The 21,181-nt window shown below is 51.8% G+C and overlaps 1 protein-coding gene across 3 annotated transcripts in view; it reads right to left on the bottom strand.

Moving 5' to 3' along the window:
* Positions 1 to 848: 848 nt before the first annotated feature.
* Positions 849 to 21,181, bottom strand: part of POU6F1 (POU class 6 homeobox 1) — a 39,430-nt gene continuing 19,097 nt past the window's right edge. For all 3 annotated transcript variants that reach the window (XM_074980243.1, XM_074980242.1, XM_074980244.1), the window contains exons 4-11: positions 16,827 to 16,948; positions 15,971 to 16,196; positions 12,659 to 12,906; positions 10,997 to 11,125; positions 7,972 to 8,190; positions 6,330 to 6,468; positions 4,922 to 5,096; positions 849 to 3,656 (exon numbers count right to left, since the gene is read on the bottom strand). In XM_074980243.1, the coding sequence (XP_074836344.1) occupies positions 3,311 to 3,656; positions 4,922 to 5,096; positions 6,330 to 6,468; positions 7,972 to 8,190; positions 10,997 to 11,125; positions 12,659 to 12,906; positions 15,971 to 16,196; positions 16,827 to 16,948 (1,604 nt within the window). In that variant the 3' untranslated portion in view covers positions 849 to 3,310. The remainder of the gene's footprint in view (positions 3,657 to 4,921; positions 5,097 to 6,329; positions 6,469 to 7,971; positions 8,191 to 10,996; positions 11,126 to 12,658; positions 12,907 to 15,970; positions 16,197 to 16,826; positions 16,949 to 21,181) is intronic.

The following is a 21,181-nucleotide window of genomic DNA, read 5'->3' as shown; positions in this document are numbered from 1 at the left end:
CCCTGCTGCCATGCAGAACATGGGTGAGGGACTAGGACAGACACAGCTGTTCCTTGGGTTTCCACAGGCATAACGACTAGCCTCTGGGGATGTGTACTGGAGATCAGGATATCACTCAGACCCATAACCATCCTATATATTGGGGTGCACTATGTGTGGGGCGGGTATGAAATTTCAAAAGGGGGCCCAGCCCATTTGGCTGCTGGGGCCCAAGCTCACCCACCTCATTAAAAATGTATCATACTGTTTTTATCTATGTGTATTCACATTTATACACCACCTGATAAAGTTTTACATTCTACAGACTTATTTTCTTACACGTGCCAAAACGTAATTTTTTTTAATAGGAACATAACTGAAATTTCCATCAGTTTGAATGACATTAGACAGGGTGGGGGGACCCTGCTAATTACAGGGATAAAAAGTGGGATCTGATGTAAAAATTTGGCTCACCCCTGGATACTAGGGCTTTGCACAGATTCTCATCCGATTAGGTTATCTCAATGGGGGAGCTGTGTTCGTCTGTTCACAAATAGCAAGCTGTCCTGTGGCACCCTAGTGACTAACAAACATATTAGCTTATGAACTTTTGTGGGTAAAACCCACTTCATTGGATGGAAATGGAGAACAGAATCCAGGGTTTACATAGCAGGGAGACAGGTGTGCGTGGGGACAAGTTACCTGGTCCAACTATCAAAACAAAAAGGCAGCCAAGCAGTGCTTTAAAGACCAACAAAATAATTTATTAGGTGATGAGCTTTCGTGGAACAGACCCACTTCTTCAGATCAGTGGGTCTGTCCCAAGAAAGCTCATCACCTAATAAATTATTTTGTTGGTCTTTAAAGCGCTACTTGACTGCCTTTTTGTTTTGATAGAATACAGACTAACACAGCTATCTCTCTGTCACTGGTCCAACTAGCGACAGGTAACGTCCCCCCTCCCTGCCACACACAGCTATATAAACCCTGGATTCTGACAAAGAGGGTTTTACCCATGAAAGCTAATAAATAATAATAAACCCAAACCTAATAAATACGTTACTCGCTAAAGTGCCAAGCACTGCTTGTTAATAGGTTATTATCTGATGCCTTCCTACTTGTAGATGGGCCGTAGATGGTGCTGGGTCTGACACCAGCTTTAATTAACATCCAGGTAAGCAGAACCTCCCATTCTGTTTAGCAGCAGCGGCTACTGTCTGATAATCTATGTTAGGACTCAAATTTAAGCCTTGGATTTTCTTTTTTGTTTGTTTTTTAAAGGCGTATGCCCAAGACAACTAGAACCTTTCCCATTGCCTATTTACGCAAAAGACACACATTTCATACATAGACAGGAACAGGCTGGTCCCACCCTCCCTGCCAGACTCTAACACAAGGTGAATCTTACTCATTCACAGGATGAACTCACTCACTGGTCCAGCAAAATCGGTGATCTGGCATGATTTTATTTATCCAGACACCCACTTATCATGGGTGTGGTCAAGTTTCCCATAAAGTTTGTTTGCAGCCACCAGTCTGAGCTCTCTGTGGTCTGTGCTATTATTTAGCTGCAATTTACCCCTAAATATCTTCTAAGAGCCCAGGAAGCAGTGCAAGTTTTGGTAATGCCACTAGGCATTACTGACCTCCTGGGGTTTGGCAGATTCTCTGGTTCGGCACCGGTCAGGTCTGAGGGTGCTGGACTAGAGAGGTTCAACTCCCCTTTTGTACTGAACCCAACTTGGAGAGAGAGATCCCAGGATGGGTCCCAGCTCCCCGCATCTAGCCCGAGAGAGGGGCTCTGGAGCGCTTTGCAATGGTGCCTGATGCACCATAAAAGGCTGCCAGTAAAGGAACAGACATCCCCCACAGGATGTCCCCCGATTGTTGAGCCGCACAAGTAGGGGACATTGTCACTCAAAGCTGGAGGCTGTTCCTTGCACCCCTCGCCCCTCCCTGGTTTGTCTCTGTTGTAAAGTCCTTTGTCCTTTGCCTGGCCACTCTTCCACAAAGAGGAAGGCTGTCCCTGCTGGCTTAGCCCCCCTTCAGTTGGCAATCTGACAAGACAATCACCTGACGGTTTCCCTCTCTTACAGCCGGAGGAGTGGGGGCTGCTGCCACCCCACTTCCTGCAGTCAGCAAGAATCCGGTTCTTTCATCTTCCTGGTCACCCCCTTCCAAGAAGCCACGCTCAAAAGAAAGCAAGCGTACAACCATGCAGTAGGAAGGTAAATGTACCTTGTACCTCCCTGGCTTCCACTGCATGGCTCTCTGGTCCCCCTCTCCAGGTGAGACCACTTAGGAGTGGTTTCGGCCTCTCATCTAACAAAGTGGGCCCTTCAACGCAAATCACAGAGGCCCAAGCCTTAAGGCAGCCCCACCCAGGCCAGGCCAGGCCATGCCAGCAGGAGAAGGTGTAACACTTCAACAGGAGCCAATGCTGATAAAGGAAGAGGACAGAGCACATTAAAGGGCTCACACACTCTCCACCCCTTTGGTGAAGAAGGTGCCTGGCCTAGCCTATTTTGACCATTTCCCCCTCCAGAAACAATCCCATTTAGTGCAACTTCACTATCCGTTTCCCGAGGGTGGGCAAGGGAGAGTCCAAGATGTGGGGGGCCCTTTCCCTTCTGGCAAAAGGGGGTAGGAAGGGAGCTCCTATCTCTTTAAAGGACACAGAGATCCCAAACCCTGGCAGCTAAGTGGCTGCAAAAGCCTCTTTCGATGGGCAGTGCTTGTACTCACTGGTGAGAGGATCGAAATGAAGCTACTGTCTAGATGCCGTCTGACACCAAGAACTTGTCTCTCACCCGGAACAGCCCGAGTGACAAAACAAACAAGGATTGCAAGGAAATGGACTTCATATCTGCTTCTTTGTGGATACTACTGGCCTCCTGGAAAGCCCCCTGACCTTGCAGTAAGAGGAAATTCCAGAAAAGGAAAAGATTGCGCGTGTGGCTGACGTATTTGTGTGGCACAGAAACGCGCAGATCACGGTATCCCCTGTGCCCTGCCCCACTTGTGACGGGGGAAGGGAGCTGGGGGCAGTCACACTAGCAGCTCTGCCACTCGCTATGTGGTACACTCAGGAGCAAGAGAAGGAAGGAGCTAGGTGCAGGACAGCCGACGTGTAGACGGTCGGATCCTGTGAGGGGCAGGGATACAGGCGCACGATGGGGAAAAAGATAAGGCCCGGCTGCAGTCGGCGAAGCTGGGCTGGACGGTGAGGGGGGTTAGGGACAAGGCCTAGGGTACGGTTAGTCACAAAGTGCTCACGGCAGGATCCTGGGGGTGGCCGGGCTGGGCAGGATTCTCCTTCCCCCTGCCCCTCCTAGGGGATCTGAAAGACGTTGAGTTTGCTAGTGTTTTTGAGCGTCTGCCGGCGGTTGCAGAACCAGACCCGGACGACCTCGCGGTCATAGTTGAGCTCCTTGGCGATCTCGGTGATCTCCTGGCCGGTGGGCAGCGCGTTCTTCTCGAAGTAGGCGTTGAGGGCCTCAATGGCCTGGGGTGTGAAGGAGGTACGGCGCTTGCGCTTCTTGGAGGGCTCCCCGCCCACAAACTCCATCAGGTTCTGCTGCCCTTCCTGGTTCCGCAGCTCGGCCTCGCTCAGCCACTTCTCCAGGACAGGCTTCAGCTTCTGGGCACTCTTGGGGGTGATGTCCAGCTTCTCGAACCTGCAGGCAGGGCAGCGGGGAGGGAGAGAAGGCATGAGGGGCCTGCCCAGCATGAACAGAAGCAGCAGTGACCAAGCTCTGGCGGGGAGGGAGGGAACCGGGTAGCAGAGCAAGCCGGTGACCTGGTCACGCGACGCTTGTGCAGAACGAAAGTGGCTGATCAGGACAAAGGACTCTGAAATGGGGAATCCTCAGCAGCCTGGGTCTGCCCACAAAGAGGGTCCAAGGCAGGGCACTGGGAGACTGGATGCCTGGGTTCTTTCCCCAGCTCGGGGTGGAGAGAGGCAACTGCTGGAGGGATAGAGATTCAGACTCATGGATCCTATTACCAGCTCTCAGACGGTGTCTGCCTAGGAGTGACAGAAAGTCCCTAAAAGTGGGAGGGGCCACTACAGCCCAAAGGTGGTCCCACACCCATGCCACCCCTTAGCCTTGAGCCCACCCCCCTGTACCGCCCCACCCTCATGCCACTCATTCCCTTGAGACTCTGACCTCACATCACCTTTTCTCCCCTGAGGGGTCCCCCACCAAGCCCCTTCTCTTCCACCACCCCTTTCCAAGGCTTATTCCCCTCCCAAGACCCCCTCAGTTCCTCCTCTAAACACCCTCCCCCCACTGCTCACCCTTATGGCTGGAAATCGTGGGCATGACCAGCCCCTGCCCCCTCCATTCTGGTGCCCCAGGCATGATCTAAGGATTAGGGGGGACGTCTGAGTTAATTTCTGAGGACTGCTAAAGGAGTGGAAAGCCAGGACGCCTGGGTTCTGTTTACAGCTTTGGGTAGGGCTTGGGGTCTAGCGATTACCTCAGACTAAGAATTATTGCAGAATATCTTATTTCAACATAACACTGCTACACACAAACTGCATTTCGAAATAGAGCGTCTACATACAATAGAGCCTATTTCGAAACAGAGCCATTGAAGCCATTGGGAGTGGGAGTCCAGACTGTGTGGCTTTGGGCTGACTGGCTGGGGGAACTTCAAGTCACTCCGTCTTTCTGCGTTTACAGTGTATGTCTCTAGCAGGGGTAGATGCACGGCTGAAAACAGAAGGTTGTGAACCAACTTGGGGGAGAGAGTGCAGTGCAGTTGTCCTGACTTAGGAGGTTCATCCAGGGATCCAGAAACACTTTCCCTCTCGTTGGCTGCCTCAGTTTCCTTTTTGCTTTTTTCAGGAGCAGGAGTCACATAAATACTTTGCAACGCCCTAGCCACTGAACACCTGTGCCCCAACACAGGGCTAGCCTGGCACACAGTGGCTCACCTGCAGATGGCGGACTGGCTGTAAGCTGGTCCTTCCGTAGCTGTCAAAGCTTGGCCCACCTGGGTCTGCGTCAGCCCCAGAGACAGACGTCGGATCTTAAAGTTCTTGGCAAACTCCCGAATCTCCTCCAGGTTGATTCCGTCCTCCTCAATGCCTGCATTGGGAGCTTGAGGCTCTGCGGTCGGGAGGGGAGGACTGTTAGGCAGTGAAGTGTGCCCCGTATCATCCCACCCAGCCACTCCACATCTCCAGAGAGATCTCAAAGTGGGAGCTGCATTCTGGTGGCCTCACCCTCAGGTCAGGGTTCCACGGGGCTGAGGGCCAGTCTCTGCCCCAGGGCGCTTACAGTCGATATATGCAAAGGGTGGGAGGGGAAACTGAGGCAGAAACAAGTCACTTGGCTTGCTCCAGAGCAGTGTTTCTCAGCCAGGGATACGTGTACCCTTGGGGTACACCGAGGGCTTCCAGGGGGTACATCAACTCATCTAGATATTTACCTCATTTTACAACAGGCGACATAAAAACACTAGGAAAGTCAACACAATCTAAAAGTTCATTCAGACGATGACTTATTTCTACTGCTTCATAGGCCTTACTCCGAAATGTAAGTATAATATTTCCATGCCAATTCACTTATTTGAAAATAAAATGGTAGAAAGTCAGCAAGTTTTCAGGAGTCGCCTTCCGTGATATTTTTGCATGATTCTGTAAGCAGTTTTTAAATGAGATGTAACTTGGTGGTTCACAGAACAAATCTGACTCTTGAAAAGGATACGGTAACTTGGACAGGTTGAATGGCACTTGTTTCAAGACCTCAGATGACTTTAGGACCATGTTTCTCAACCGGTGGCACAGGTACCCTTGGGGTACACGAGAAAAGTCTGGGGGTACTTATAATTTTTTATTTTTGAAAAAGGATTACTTTACTAAAGAAGGTTGAGAAACTGCTCTAGAGCGCTTTTTCCAGATACAGATCGGAAGCCTCTCCCAGCAATGACAGCCCAGCACATGAGGCTCAGAGCTCACCAGAGAGCCTACAATGCTGGCTCCCTGTTCTATATTCTAACCAAGAGTTTCCCAAAGTGTGGGGTGCATACCACTGGTGGTACACGAAAGGATTGCCAAGGGTATGCAGCAGGAAATAAATTACTACAAATCAAGAGATAAGCACTGGGATGGCCCTGGGAGAGCGGGTACGCCGATAAGGCCGAAGTCCCAAGAGGGGTACGCAAATGTTTTAAGTTTGGGACACACAGGTGCAACCATTGGGGCAGCATTTCTTCTCCTACGATCACCAGGAAACCTTCTGAGGCCCCTTCACACACACTCTGATTCCTACAAGGGGAGTGTAAGCAGTCTCCCCAGCCTGCCCCCAGCACAAGAGGGACAGGACTTGCGAAGTACTTACTGGAAACCAGTTGGCTCACTGTTGGGGTCTCCGAACAGGTGATGGGAACAGGCACAGAGGAAACCTTAGCCACTGGAGCCGGGTTTGCGATGACCACAGCGGGCTGGGACAGAGCAGGGGCCGGCTGGATTGGCTGGGCCTGCCAATGTAACAAACAAGCCTCAGATGAGGACCATAATCCAGCTAGATGGACCATGCTGGGACAAGCTCGGCTGCGGTAAAGCCCTGATCACTCATTCTGCCTCTGCCTAAAGGACAGATCACAGCTCCAATCTGCTACATGGATTCCCCGTTGGCATCACTGGTGTATGCCAACCCCTGTGCTCTCTGATGCACCCCAGGGCCACGGCGGGCCCAGACGGGATCCTTGGTTTTCCCTGGGTTAAATGGAGTTTGGCTGAAGAACGGCATCTGGCCCCTAGACAGACAAGCAGTGCAAGCAAACTGGAGCCAAAATTCCTTGGCTGTGTCTACACCAGAAGCATCTGTCAACAGATGTCGCTGTCAACAAAACAAAAACAAACAAAAAACAACAACAAAAACCACCCTCCCTCAACAGCTTGCATCTACACACACACTTGCTCTGTCGGCAGAAAACTGCCAGCCTGCACTGCCCTCTGATGCCAGTAAGCAGAATGGCAGCTCTGCAAAGAGGGCTGTCCAGCAACCAGAAGTCCTCCCTGTGGTCAGAAACCTCTACGAGGCACGTCTGTCGACAATGCTCTGTCGACAGATTGTTATGCCTCCAATTGTTGAGGGATAATGTTGTCGAGGCAAATGTAAAGTTCTGTTGAGACTTAGTCAACAGGTGTAGACGCCCCCTGAGGTATGTTGACAGAAGCCCCTTCTGTTGACAAAACTCTCTAGTGTAGACACAGCCCTTAAGTCTAACATGCCAAGGCCACCCGACTTAACTACCAGGTCTACTGCTGATTCTGGGAGCTGCCAGCTGGGGGGGATTCCTGGGAGGAGCTGGGGGGGTACTCTTATTGGGGGGGTACTTCTGAAGGGAGATGCCACCTTGACACCTTCCAAAGGGAGGTCCATGACCATCCTAATGGTGCACCAGAGCATTTGGCACGGTGTTGGGTGGTGGCAGAGGCTCCAGCAGGTTGCTCAATGCAGCAAGCGGCTCCATCAAGTTACCAACCTCACCAGCAGGGGCGGCTGGTGAGGGGTGGGACAAGAGGGGGGGACACCAGCCACACGACCCCTCCCCCAGCCCAGAGAAGGACTGCACAACCCCGACTCTGCCTCAGGCCCCGCCTCCCAACACCTCTGCTCCGCCCCTCCCTGCACCTGCTCTGCCCTCTCCCTGACTCCTCCCGCCCTGGCCCCACCCCCACCTCACTTCTTCTCCCAATCCCCTCCTGCTGGCAACACGCTGGGAGAGCAGAATGAGCTGCGGCAGCAGCGGGGTGTGCGTGAGGACCCCTCTTATAGGTGCCAGCCCTGCCCCCACTTGCCCCTAATAGGCCAAGAGGCACTGGCTCTGCTGGCTGTCAGTCAGTCCCTTGCCCCTCCCACCCGTGGCGAACTGCATGTGCCTGCATGTGTCGCCCCCCTCGCTGTCACGTGCAGGCCAGCTGGCTCCCTGAGAAGGTGCTCGTTAGGCAGCCGTCGCTTGCCCTCTGCAGCTCACCTCATTCTTCACTGGAGACTCTGGGGCGCCAGGTTTCCGGAGGGCTGCCGTCTGGAGTGGGCTGCTGGCTAACGTTGCGATGACCTGCCCTTGGGCGTTCAGCAGCAGCTGCGGGGTCACCGCCTGCACCTGCAGGTTCTGGGCCGGCAAAGCAGCCGGGGCGGGGCTGGTCGTCGTGATCCCAGCTGGGTTCACCACCCAGGGCAGCGTCCCAATGACCTGCCAAGGAGAACATAAGAACGGCCATACTGGGTCAGACCAAAGGTCCATCTAGCCCAGTATCCTGTCTGCAAACAGTAGCCAGTGCCAGGTGTCCCAGAGGAGGTGAACCAAAGACAACGATCAAGTGATTTGTCTCCTGCCATCCATCTCCCGCCTTCGACAACAGGCTAGTCACCCTAACTCGCCCCTTGCTAATAGCCATCTATGGACCTAACCTCCAAATGTTTATCGAGCTCTTTTTTAAACTCTGTTACGATTCCTGGCCTTCACAGCGTCCTCTGGCAAGGAGTTCCACAGGTTGACTGTGCACTGTGTGAAGAAAAACTTTCTTTTATTAGTTTTGAACCTGCTACTCATTAATTTCATTTGGTGCCCTCTAGCTCTTATATTACGGGAACAAGTAAATAACTTTTCTGTATTCACTTTCTCCACACCATTCATGACTTTATATACCTCTATCATATCGCCCCTCAGTCTCCTCTTTTCTAGACTGAAAAGGCCCTCTAGCCTCTCCTCATATGGGACCCGTTCCAAACCCTTAATCATTTTAGTTGCCCTTTTCTGAACCTTTTCTAACACCAATATATCTTTTTTGAGGTGAGGAGACCACATCTGCACGCAGTACTCAAGATGTGGGCGTACCACAGTTTTATATAGGGGAAGTAAGATATTCTTCGTCTGATTTTCCTTCCCTTTTTTAATTATTCCTAACATCCTATTTGCTTTACTGACTGTCGCCGCACACTGCATGGATGCTTTCAGAGAACTATCCACTATCATTCCAAAATCTCATTCCTGATCTGTTGTAGCTAAATTTGCCCCCATCATATTATATGTATAATTAGGGTTATTTTTCCCAATGTGCATTACCTTACACTTACCCACATTAAATTTCATTTGCCATTTTGCTGCCCAATCACTCAGTTTGCTGAGATCTTTTTGAAGTTCTTCACAGTCTGCTTTGGTTTTGACTATCCTGAACAGTTTAGTGACATCTGCAAACTTTGCCACCTCACTGCTTACCCCGTTCTCTAGATCACTGACGAATAAATTGAACAAGATTGGTCCCAGGACTGACCCTTGGGGAATGTCACTAGTTACCCCCTCCCATTATGAAAATTTACCATTTATTCCAACCCTTTGTTTCCTGTCTTTTAACCAGTTCCCAACCCATGAAAGGATCTTTCCTCCTAACCCATGACCACCTAATTTACATAAGAGCCTGTGGTGAAGGACCATGTCAAAGGCTTTCTGGAAATCTAAGTATACTATGTCTACTGGATCCCCCATCCGCATGCTTGTTACCCCCTTCAGAGAACTCTAATAGATTAGTAAGACACGACTTCGCTTTACAGAAACCATGTTGACTTTTGCAAGAGACAAGAAAGGGACCTGGGTGCAGGGTTCCCTGCACCCCGAGTGCTTGGGCAGCCAGCCAGGAGAAATTTAAATGCCACCCTGTTGAGTGCCCACAGCTGGCGGTGTGTTTCTCCTGGTGGTGCATGCCCGCACATGTCTCAGTGTAACATAAAATTTATTCCACACACGTACAGAAAAAAAAATAGAGGGACAGTTGCCTAGGTGCCTAGCATGTCACGTGGCTTGTGCTGTTCTTGGGCCATGCCACTGCTGGGGCAGGATGGGACTGCCCCTGTACTTGAGTCTAGGCAGGGGGAGGGAGGTGCTGGAGGGCATGTGACCCCCGTGCATCTCCCACACGTCGCCCCGACCGTGAAGTGTCCAGGAACTGATAAAGCGAGGTATGCCCAGATGTCCCTGGTAAATGATCCATGCCCCCTGCTGCTGAAGAAGGTGAAATCAAAGTCACTTGCCAACCCGACCTGGGGGAAATTTCTCCGCGACCATCAGCGAGACCTGGACAATGTGGGCGTGACCCCAGCAGCCAAGCACTTGAGAGAGAATTCTCAAGCCCATCCCAGAGCACCGGCCCACTTGCTCCAGCCACAGGAGGGGGGAGCTTGCACAAATGGGGGAGGTGAAAGCCACGTGACATGCTAGGCACCTAGGCAACCGTCCCTCTAATCCACTCTGGGGGAAGGAGGGAGACCTCTCCTGCATTCACCAGCTTCTGCAGGAAAAGGCAGGCAGGGGCGAGGCCTGGAGAGGTGGGAGGGGGAGAGCTGGGGAGGGGTAGAGCATGGAGCTGATCACCCTGCACCTCCTCTCCTGAACTCCTGCACCACTCACCATGGGCCCTGGTGGCACAGTTCAGTCACATGCGGATTGTAATACTTGGATCTAATTCTGGTTACCCAGTTTAGCATGTGGGAGCTGGGTAATGCCAATGACCCATGAGACACAAGAAGTCAGGCCAGTTGATCGGACGGTCCCTGGAGGCCTCGAACCCTATGACTATCTCTCTCCCTAGCAACAGGTCTTGCAAAGGGACAGGATCCTCCTGGGAAGGCTTGGTTAGGTTTACCCTCCTGCGGTCCCTCAGAGCCCGTCGTAGGGTGACCAGACAGCAACAGAGTTCCCTGCATGCTGAGCACACAGTCAGCTGCCCAGAGGAGATTCAGGTGCTGCCCAGCTGATCAGCCGGGCGCCAGCTGGCAGTGTGTGTTTCTACTGATGGTACACATCCACACATGCGCCTCTGTGCATGTAAAATTTATTCCACCCACGGATGGAAAAAATTAGAGGGAACCCTGGACAGTAGGGGTGAAAAACTGGAAGAGGGAATGAGGGGGTAATAGGTGTTTATACAGGACAAAGTTCCAAATATCAGGAGGGTCCCCATACACTTGGGACATCTGATCACCCTAGGCCTGTCCCCAGGTACCTGTCCCTGGGCGTTGGTCAGGATTTGGCTCGTTATCCCTTGGACGCTGGGGACAGTGTTTGCAATCACCGGGGCAGCAGTCAGTGAGCTGAGGAGCTGCGTTTGGCCCCCGAGAGAGGCCGCGCTGATCTGTAAAGAAAACAGGAGGTGGGGGTTACATACATACACTCTGCTGTGCCTTGTCCAGTGGGGAAACACCCTCCCCCTCCTTCCACCGACTCCCTCTTATGGGGAGGAATCATCACCCCATCCTAGATACTTATCCGGCCCGTTACAGTCGCAGCTCAGCACTTCACGGTCTTCACTGCAGTGCTCTTCACAATGTCTGGGGTGTGGGGGCAGGAGGGAGAGGGCAGGATTGTTCCCTGCCTGCTGAATGCTTAAGTGAATGCCCAAGATTCAGGTGTCACCCACTGATTAGCAGAGCACCGACAGCCACTCGCAGTGGGCAGCACGGGGTGATGCACGTCCGCACACGCCTTGGTGCACGAAAAATTTATTCCTCCCAGGTCTGGAAAAATTAGAGGCAACCCTGCAGGGCAGGGCGACTGTCCTCACTTCACAGGTGGGGAAATGAGGGACAGAGAAACCAGAGGTACGTCTCCCCCATGAATCCACATGTAACTGCAGCTCCGTTAGACATTGCCCTGCTAGCTTTAATGCGGCTAGCACAGGCAACCGCAGCAAAGACCAGACAATGAATGGCACAGACCCTGGCAATGACTGTGCCCAGGGTTCCTAGCAGGTTTGTATTTGAGCAATTAAGTCACGCCGCCGCACCTTTGTCACTATCTTTGCAAGATTAAAGCAAGCACAGGGACACCTTCCCAGGCTATGGTCATGTTTTCATCAGTGGCCTATCAATTCCCTCGTGAGCTCAGTGAGAGTCATGCAGAAAGCCTGGGAGCGAGCAAGGACTTGACGCTGCAGCTCCCAAGTCAGAAGGTGGCGCTGTAACTGCTCGACTATCCTTCCTCTTCTAGGTACCACTGTAACCCGCTCAGCTACTGGGTGTGGTTCACCGTCCCATGCAGGGACACCCTAGGCCACTTCCAAAGGAGAAGAATCAGTCTCCTCTGCAGCCTTAACTGAGAGCCAATTGGCTTTTAGCTCAAAGCGTACAGGCTCCTGCACTGAGCTCCAAGCCTGCCTCCGCTGTGGTCGTGACAGCAGTTTGTCCAACCCGCCAGCAGCCTGTCCAACCCGCCAGCTACTCCCGCTAGTTCCCGGGGTTCTCTCTCTTGGGCTGCTCCCTATGCATGGGAAAAATCCCACCTGGAATGATAAACAACAACACCTACTTTATACCACCGGTCACCCTCAAAGCACTTTACAAAGGTGGGATCATCAGCCTCATGTTTACTGATGGGGAAACCGAGGCACAGAGCAGCAAAACGACTTGCCCAAGGTCTTCCAGAACGTTGGTGGCAGAGCCAGGGGTGGCATGCAGCTTCCCTCCCTCCCTCCCAGTTCAGTGCTCTATCCACTGGGCAACACTGCCTCCTGTTTTGGGTGGGTATAAATGATGATGTGAGGGGCCAGAATGAGCCCCTTTTGTAGGCTGCTCCGTCAGCACCGACTGCCTGACGCTGGGTCAACCAGCAGGGATTTCTGATCACACCGGAGGACAACTTGGCTCCCAGCATCACGCCAGCTTCTTACTATGCCAGGGTTAAAGGCAAATCCCGCAGGCTGGACGGTAATCTGCGTCTGCGTCTCCATTGGCTTCACTGCGGGTGGTGAGGCGGCAGCGGGCTGGGGTAGGATGGCCGGTGGGCTCTGGAGCGAGGGTTGCGGCTGGAACGCAGCCTGCGTTTGGACGGAGGCCCGTGGCTGGACCGTGGGCGCAGCCTGCAGTGGCTGGGCAGGCTGCCCTGTAGCTGGGACAGCTGTATTCAGCACTGCTGCAGCTGTAAGAGGGAAGAGACACGGACACTGAACAGCCGGAAGGTGCCACTCTCTGCTCTCCCACTGCCCGTCCTGGCAATAAATCATAACCCTGAGAACTAGCCTCATCCAGAGCCTGTCAACTGAACCTCTACCAGCTCTACCCGACCCCTCCTTATCCACATTCCAGCACTGGTCTCGGCTTCTGTCTGCTGGCACCAGAAGAGGACAAAGGAGAAGAGTGCATGGGATCAGGGTTGGCAACAGATCTGCCAGCCAGCCCTTCGCACAGGCCAATGGGCCGGCTGGCTGAAAATCCACTGCCAACATTGGAGGCTTTATATGGTGATTTAGGGTACTTTCTCCATCTAAGAAACTGGAAGGATGTTTCTAGCCCCCACAGTTGCAGAGAGAGACTGGGGGTAAAAATCCCCAGTGCTTGCTAATAGCAGGGCTCAAAGCTCTCTACAAAGGAGGTCAGGATCCTCCCTCTCCCGCTGGGTTTTGCAGCTGGGGAAACTGAGGCATGGGGCAGTGCCATGCTGGGCCCAGGGTCATCCACAAAGCCAGTGGCCAGGCAAGGAATGGGAGAAAGGGTGCCTGAATTACTCTAGGGACATGACAAGTCAGTTCCTGCACGGAGGCCGGGTTGTGAGCAAGGATGTGGGTTACATGGATAACCAGGGCTCCGGAGTTCCATGCACAGAGGTCACAAGAAAAGGGGAAACTGATCAGAAGGTCAATAAAACAGTTCAGGCACAATTCAGTGCCCCCCTCCCCTTCTGTGCTGCCTGTCTAGGAATATAGACAGCCCTCAATGGCCTAGAATGAGATCATCACACAGCCTTTAACTCACCGCCAGGAGGGAGGAGCTACTATCCCCATTTTACAGGTAGGGGACCAAGGCACAGGATAGGGAAGTGCCTTGTCCCAGGTTGCAGAGCAAATCTGGGACACAGATCCAGTTCCATGGAGCCCCAATCCTCTGACTTATCTGCCAGATCATGGCTTAGAAGCAACTGCCCAGGAGAGATTCAGGTGCTGCCCAGCTGATTAGCAGAGTGCCCACAGCTGGCAGCCAGTGTTTCTATTGGCGGTGCACATCTGCATGTGCCTTGGGGCAGAGAACAAAATTTATTCCACACATGGTTGGAAAAAAAGTAGAGGGAACTCTATTTAGAAGCAGCATCCTCCTGCCCCAGCTCCCACCCTAGAGAACCTGAAAGGTCCTGTATGGATCCACCCTTAACCCTGTAAAGGGAACTAAAGCAGCCACCAAGCTGCGAACGTGCACAGCAGCAACAGACGGTGCCGGTGAGCCATCCCTTTGGGGCTTCAAAGCAACCAGAGATATTCGCTAAACATGGAGGTGACAGGTCAACGTTAGCCTCCTAGCTTTGTATTAGATGAACCAAGATGGTACTGTTCAGCCTGTGGCTGTGGCACCACTGATGCCCTTCAACTTGCTTCAACACAGAGCCCTGCAAAACCGCAGATATCTGCTTTATAGCCACCAGCATCTACATCCGCAGAGAGAGCCGCCCCTCAATTACAGGGCTGCAGATACAAACGGTCCATCTAGAACCCATCAAATCTGTGGACATCTGTATTCTGTTTGCAAGAGTCTGCATCCGCGAATGCGGATGAGGATATCCACAGGTTGTTTTTGCCATTGCAGGTGCAAATACCAATTTTGTGTCCACACAGAGCTTTAGTTATACCAGCCACGTGGACTTAAGTGGTGACCAGACCTCATGCCAGCCCCCTGCACAAGGTGGATTTCATCTTCCTGGGAGGCATGGCCTCCTGACCAAACACAGCAGCAGACTCTGAATTGAAATGAATATCCCAGTCTTGCGTTCAGAGCACTGACCGGTGTTTCCCCTAGACACAGAGAAATCCATGTAACCAGTGGTGACTGGTGAGAGAGGTTTGGGGGGTAGGAGGGGCACCAGCCTTTGGCCCCTGCCCTACCCCATTCCACCCCTTCCTTGCCCCTCCTCTGCTCTGCCCCCACCCGCCACTTCTGGTGAATGCCGGGGAAGTTCCGCCCCCCTGCAGTGGTGCAGCCAGAGAACTGTGCATGCTGGGAAGCTCGTGGACTGACCCTGCCCTCACCAGAAGCAGCACAGCGCTGATGGAGTGTGGGAGGGCAGATACTGGAGTGGCACGTGACCTCCTGTGTACACTCCCCTCCATGCATCGCCCCATGGTCCTTATGCATGCAAAGGCAGCAGAAGCCAACAGGAGCTTTTGCCTGCAAACCAAGAGCAGATGCTGGGCCGGTGCTTGCATCCGCACGTTACTTCATGCCACTCCTAGGCTGGGCCGACTTAGCTGGAGCCACGTTACAGCAAAGGTCAACCTGCTCAGGGTCGAGCCGGGCTTTCATTTTGCACATGCGTGACATATCGACCCCTGTACTCCTCCAGAGGCAAGGAATAAGGAAGGTCAAAGGAAGGTTGACCTTCTACCATATGGACAGACATGAAAGTCGACTGCAGATAAATCGAATTTACCTACTCACTTGGCGTAGCTAAAATTGCGAATCAGCTCTCTACTTCTATGTCTAGAACAGACAGAGCCTGAGGCTGCTTCTACACTCGCCCCCTCCCGTCAGAGGTGGCATGGTAATGAGGCAATTTGAAGCAGGCTAATGAGGCGCTAACGTGCACATTCAGCGCCTCATTAGCATAATGGCAGCCATGCAAATTTCAAAGTGCAGACTTCGAATTGCAGATTGACGGTGTAGATGGGGACAGGTTCGAAATAAGTGCCCCACTTCGACCTTCCCTTACCCCCACAAAGTTAGATCGGAGTAAGCGAAGGTTGAAGTGGGGCGCTTAGTTTGAAGCTGCCCCCTTCTACACTGTCAATCTGCAATTCGAAGTCACTATGCTAATAAGGTGCTGAATATGCATGTTAGCGCCTCATTAGCCTGCTTCGAATTGCCTCATTACCATCGCCTCATTACCCTGCCACCTCCAACCGGAGCGGGCGAGGTTAGAAGCAGCCTGAGACTCAGCACAAAGCAACGGGCCATTTGACACAATCAGAGAGGTTCTAAGGCAGAGGAGCTGCCGTTACCTTGCAAATTGGCTATGGCTGGTTTGAAAATTCCCCCTGTAGGAGAAGCAGCCGTCAGTCCGGGAAGGGCAGCGACCGTTGCTGTAGGAAAGGTCCACACAGCCAGCCCCTGCTGACCAGCCACTTGACCTGCAATACTGATGGGGATAAGAAGAGGTTGAGTAACTGCCCCTGCGGGAACCATTACTCCTGTCACAACTGTTGCTAAGTTTTCCTGAGTCAAGACCTGCAAAAAGCAAACGAGATTTAAAAAAAAGAAAAGAAAAGAAGAAATCAACGCCACGGCAGACAGCACCAGCGCAGCAGCCGCGGCACCGAGCGCGCACGATCTTTCCAAGGCACCCGCTGCCCCAGCCAGGGAGAGCCTGCCTGAGCCATGCATGGGAGCGCATCCATCTTAACAGCTGGGTTCCAGCTGAGTGGCACCCCCTGGAGGCTGGCTGTCAAATCACCGCCAGAGGGGGACTTTTTATTCTATTCTAGGGGCAACCCTACAGAATTATTTCCAGGGCGCTATACAGAGGAGAGTGGCCATGGGTTCTGTGCATGGAGCCAAGGTAACACCTTCTGGCCAGACCATGGCATTGCAATTCTGTAGTCTTGGATGGCAGCAGAGCTCTGTATAACCTTTCTTTCTACTGCCACCAGGCCCGCAGATAGGGGTGCGCAGGGGGGCCATTTGCCCCAGGGCCTGGTAATTCAAAAGGGCCTGGAGCTCCCAGCACTGCAACCACAGAAGAGATGACAGCTGCAGCCCTGGGCCCTCCCGCATGTCGAGAAACACCACACGCTCTTCCCCCCGCTCGCCAGGCGCGTCGGCTTCCCTTCCCCGGCCGTGGGACTGCAAGAAAGTTACCTGTGGTGCAGCTTGCACTGCCAAGGGAGTGAGGGCTTGGGTTGGCTGGCTTGTGGCTTGGCTGAAGGCGGCGATGGAGGAGATGCTGGTAGGGGCTATCCCAGCCAATGGCTTTACTTCGCCTTTAAGGAGGAAATGACACGACGTCAAAAGACCCTGTTTCTTAAGCGCAACTACCATTGTGATAATTACACATCACTTTTGATCTACCAAGTGCTGAATGAGGCAGAGCTGCATCATTACCCTTATTTCACTGATAGGGAAACTGAGGCACAGGGAGGCGGGGGGAAATAACTTGCCCGAGGCCCCTTAGTAAAGTAGCCCAGTCCCCTTCCCAGTTTGCTTGGCTACACTCTCACCTATTTACGTGATGAGGTTCTGTCTCTGTCTAGTGGCTATACTACAAGTGAACGGTAGCTCAGGCAACGGAGCATCCTCTGATGTGGGAGCTTATCTCTACCAGTGTTCCCTGTAAGCTGAGCGCTTGGCTGGCCACCCAGGAACGATTCAGGGGCTGCCCAGCTGATTAGCAGAGCATCCAGAGCCAGCAGCCTGTGTTTCTAGGGATGGTGCACATTCACACGTCTTGGCGCACAGAACAAAATTTGTTCCGAGCACAGATGGGAAAAAAACATAGAAGGAACACTGTTCCCTACTCCCCAAAAGCTGAACAGAAGAAGAGCCATACAGGGTCCACCTAGCCCAGGATCCTGTCTGCCAGCAGTGGTCAGTTACCAGGCCCTTCCAAAGGAAAGAACGGAAGAGGGTAATTTATGGAGTGATCCATCCCCTGCCATCTGCCCAGCAGTCAGTGGTCCAGGGACACCCAGAGCATAGGGTTGACTTCCCAACTGCCTTGACTAATAGCCATCAATGGCCCTGTTCTATAACCCATTCATACGCTTGGAATTTACCACTTCCCCCAGCAATGAGATTCCCAGACAGACTACGAATGGTGTGAAGAATTATGTCCTTGAGTTTGTCATAAACCTGCTGCCTATGAATTTCCTATCAGGTGACGCTCCCCTCCCCCGGTTCTCCTGGTTCCATTTCACTAAGGAAGCCAGAGGGTCCTTTACCCCCAGTGTGGGGGATGGGGAAACTGAGGCACAAGGCAGGACCGTCACGTGCCCAAGGTCACCCTGGAGCTCAGTGGCAGAGTTGGGACTAGAACGTGAGTGTTCGGAGTGCCATGCTGGTGCCCTATCCACTAGGGCTTCCTGCCTCCCTCCCTGTCTGGTCACCTCAGCTGTGCGTGGAGCCAAGGTGACACCTTCTGCCCGGACCATGGCACTGCAGTTCTGTAGTCTTGGATGGCAGTAGAGCTCTGTGCAACCTTTACGTACTGCTACCAGACCCAGGGGGGTGGTACAAACGGGGTACTTGCCCCAGAAGCTGGCAATTCAAAGGGGACTGTGGCTGCAGCCACTGCAACCACAGAAGAAACAGCAGCTGGAGCCCTGGGCTTTAAATCACTGCTGGGGCACCATGCCACGCACACTGGACAGCTCTCAGGGTTGGCCCACGGCAGAGGGTGGCCCGGCACTCCCTGGGTGGTGCTGAGGGTTAGCTGCCTCTAGTTCCACCCCTTCTGGGAGCACAGAGCCGCTGCGCCCACCTTGCTCAGGGGCCCAGCAAGTCTGTCTGCTCTGAAAAGGCGCAGGGAGAAATTTTTGGAACGGAGCATATTAATGAGCCCCACACTCCCGTGGCTACCCTTGAGTAAGAGAGACAGCACCACAGCTCCCTCACAGGCATCTTCCTTCTCCTCCTCCTTGGACTCTTAAGACCAAAGTAGTTTTCAGCCCAAAGGAGCTCAAGGCTGGAGAATAACGTTATCTTTGCAGCTGTCTCCCAAAAGTCATAACTTACCTAAGTGAAGCCCAAGATCACTTTTCCCATCACCGAAATGCAGCCACCTCTGGGGCGAGATGCTGCAGCACATATCAACACTCCAGAACAGCCTAAGGCAGGCAGGGAAGAAAAATCCATCCCATAACCCTGCTCTGCTTCATCTATTTGCTTTAATATCACTGCAGCAGGGGAGTTCTAGGATCAACGAGGACAGGGGTGGGGAACCTTTTTCGGCTGCAGGCCATCGACCCACAGAAAGGCAGCTGTAGGCCACACGGCACACAGATTAAAAAAGATACCGTCTAATCCTTTGTATGAGCTGCATTCACAAACGTTTCTCTCTTTGACTGGCAAAGGGGTGGTCCCTACACCACGCCTCTCCATTGTCACAAAGAGCCACACCACAATTTGGGAAGGTGTATTCATCCTACTCAGGAGCATGCAAAACCTGTGTGTGTTAATCCCACGTAGCAGGTTCACTACCCACACTGACTACAGGATGAACCTCTCTCGTCTGGCACCCTCAGGACCTGACCAGTGCAGAATGAGAGAATTTGCCAGCCCACAGGAGGTCAACATTGTCTAGCAGCATTATTAACACTTCCACTGCTAACTGGGCTCTTGGGCATAAATTAAAGCTAATATAAGCCCAGAACACTGTGAGCCAAGACTGGGGGCTTGAAACAAACTTTATAGGACTGCGGGAAACTTGGCCACACCACAATAAAAACAAAAGAGCAGTAAAGTAGCACTTTAAAGACTAACAAAATAATTTATTAGGTGAGCTTTCATGGGACAGACCCACTTTTCAGACCATAGCCATACCAGAACAGACTCAATATTTAAGGTATAGAGAACTAAATCAGAAAAAAAATTATCAAGGTGAGCAAATCAGAGAGTAGAGGGGCGTGGGGTGGGTGAGTCTAGAATTAGATTAAGCCAAGTATGCAAAAGAGCCCCAAGAAAAAGAGACCCAGAAAATTCGCATCCCGGTTCAAACCACGTGTTAATGTGTCGAATTTGAATATAAAAAGAGAGCTCAGCAGCCTCTCTTTCCCAAGTAGTGTGAAAATTTCTCTTCAGTAAGACGAAAACTCTTAAGTCAGTAACAGAACGGCCCACTCCATTAAAATGTATGCTGACCGGTTTGTGGATCAGGAGTGTTTTTATGTCTGTTTTGTGCCCATTAACTCTTTGTCTAAGAGAGTTTGAAGTCTGTCCAATATACAAAGCATCTGGGCATTGTTGGCACATGATGGCATATATGATGTTAGTTGAGGAACATGAGAATGTGCCCGTGATTCTGTGACTAACCTGGTTAGGTCCAGTGATGGTATCCCCAGAATAGATATATTCTAATTTGACACATTAACACGTGGTTTGAACTGGGATGCGAATTTTCTGGGTCATTATAGCGGCTCTTTTGCATATTTGGCTTAATCTAATTCTTGACTCCCCGCAACCCTACCCCTCTACTCTCTGATTTGCTCACCTTAATAATTTTTTTTTAGGATTTGGTTCTCTATGCCTTAAATATTGAGTCTGTTCTGGTATGGCTATGGTCTGAAGAAGTGGGCCTGTCCCAGGAAAGCTCACTTAATAAATTATTTTGTTAGTCTTTAAAATGCTACTTTACTGCTTTTTTGTTTTGATAATACATAGACTAGCATGGCTTTCCCTCTGCAACACACCACAATAAGTGATCATCCGGCTAACTAAAATCATGTCGGATCACGGACATTGCCAGACGAGAGACTTCTGGATTACAGAGGTTCAAACTGTATTATTTGTATTAGAGAAATGCCTGCAGGCCCTGCCCATGTCTGCTCAGAGCCCTGTTCTGTTAGGAACTAGCCACAATATGTCAGAAAAAGCCTACCCAAAGGAAATGAAAAAACAGTCCTGTAGCACTTTAAAGACTAAAAAAATGATTTATGAGGTGATGAGTTTTCGTGGGACAGACCCACTTCGTCCGATCTGGCAATTCTGACTAATACAGCTAACTCTCTGTGACTATTCCCCATGCAAGGCAATATGTTTAGCTGTTTGGAATGGAAATCAATCAAATACAAGAAAAATCACGCACAGACCCAGATCTGAAGAAGTGGGTCTGTCCCAAAGAAGCTCATCACCCAGTAAATTATTTTGTTAGCCTTTAAAGTGCTATAGGACTGCTTTTTTGTTTTGTGAAAATGCAGACTAACATGGCGACCTCTCTGTGACTCAACAAAGAAAAAAGAAACTGAGGCATGGGGCATGACTTGTCCAATAGCTCAGGGTAATACCCTGTGAGTCTCCTGGCTCACAGTCCAGGCCAGTGTGGTGGCTACTGAAGTCCATGGCCACATCTGGCCCCAATTTAGGAAATGCTGGTTCCCCTGTATTGATAATGGGCAAGAAAACTCAATGGAAATACAGCACTGGAGTCTGCTGGGAGGGCTGGGATTAGAAAGTTAATTGAAATTGGGAGGATATTTTTCAGGGGAGCTTTTGGATGAATC

This window comes from Carettochelys insculpta, chromosome 29 (genome assembly GCF_033958435.1).
Source record: "Carettochelys insculpta isolate YL-2023 chromosome 29, ASM3395843v1, whole genome shotgun sequence".
Taxonomy (NCBI): Eukaryota; Metazoa; Chordata; order Testudines; family Carettochelyidae; genus Carettochelys; species Carettochelys insculpta.
Note: the sequence above shows the minus strand (reverse complement) of the source record. Positions and strands in the feature narration are given on the sequence as shown.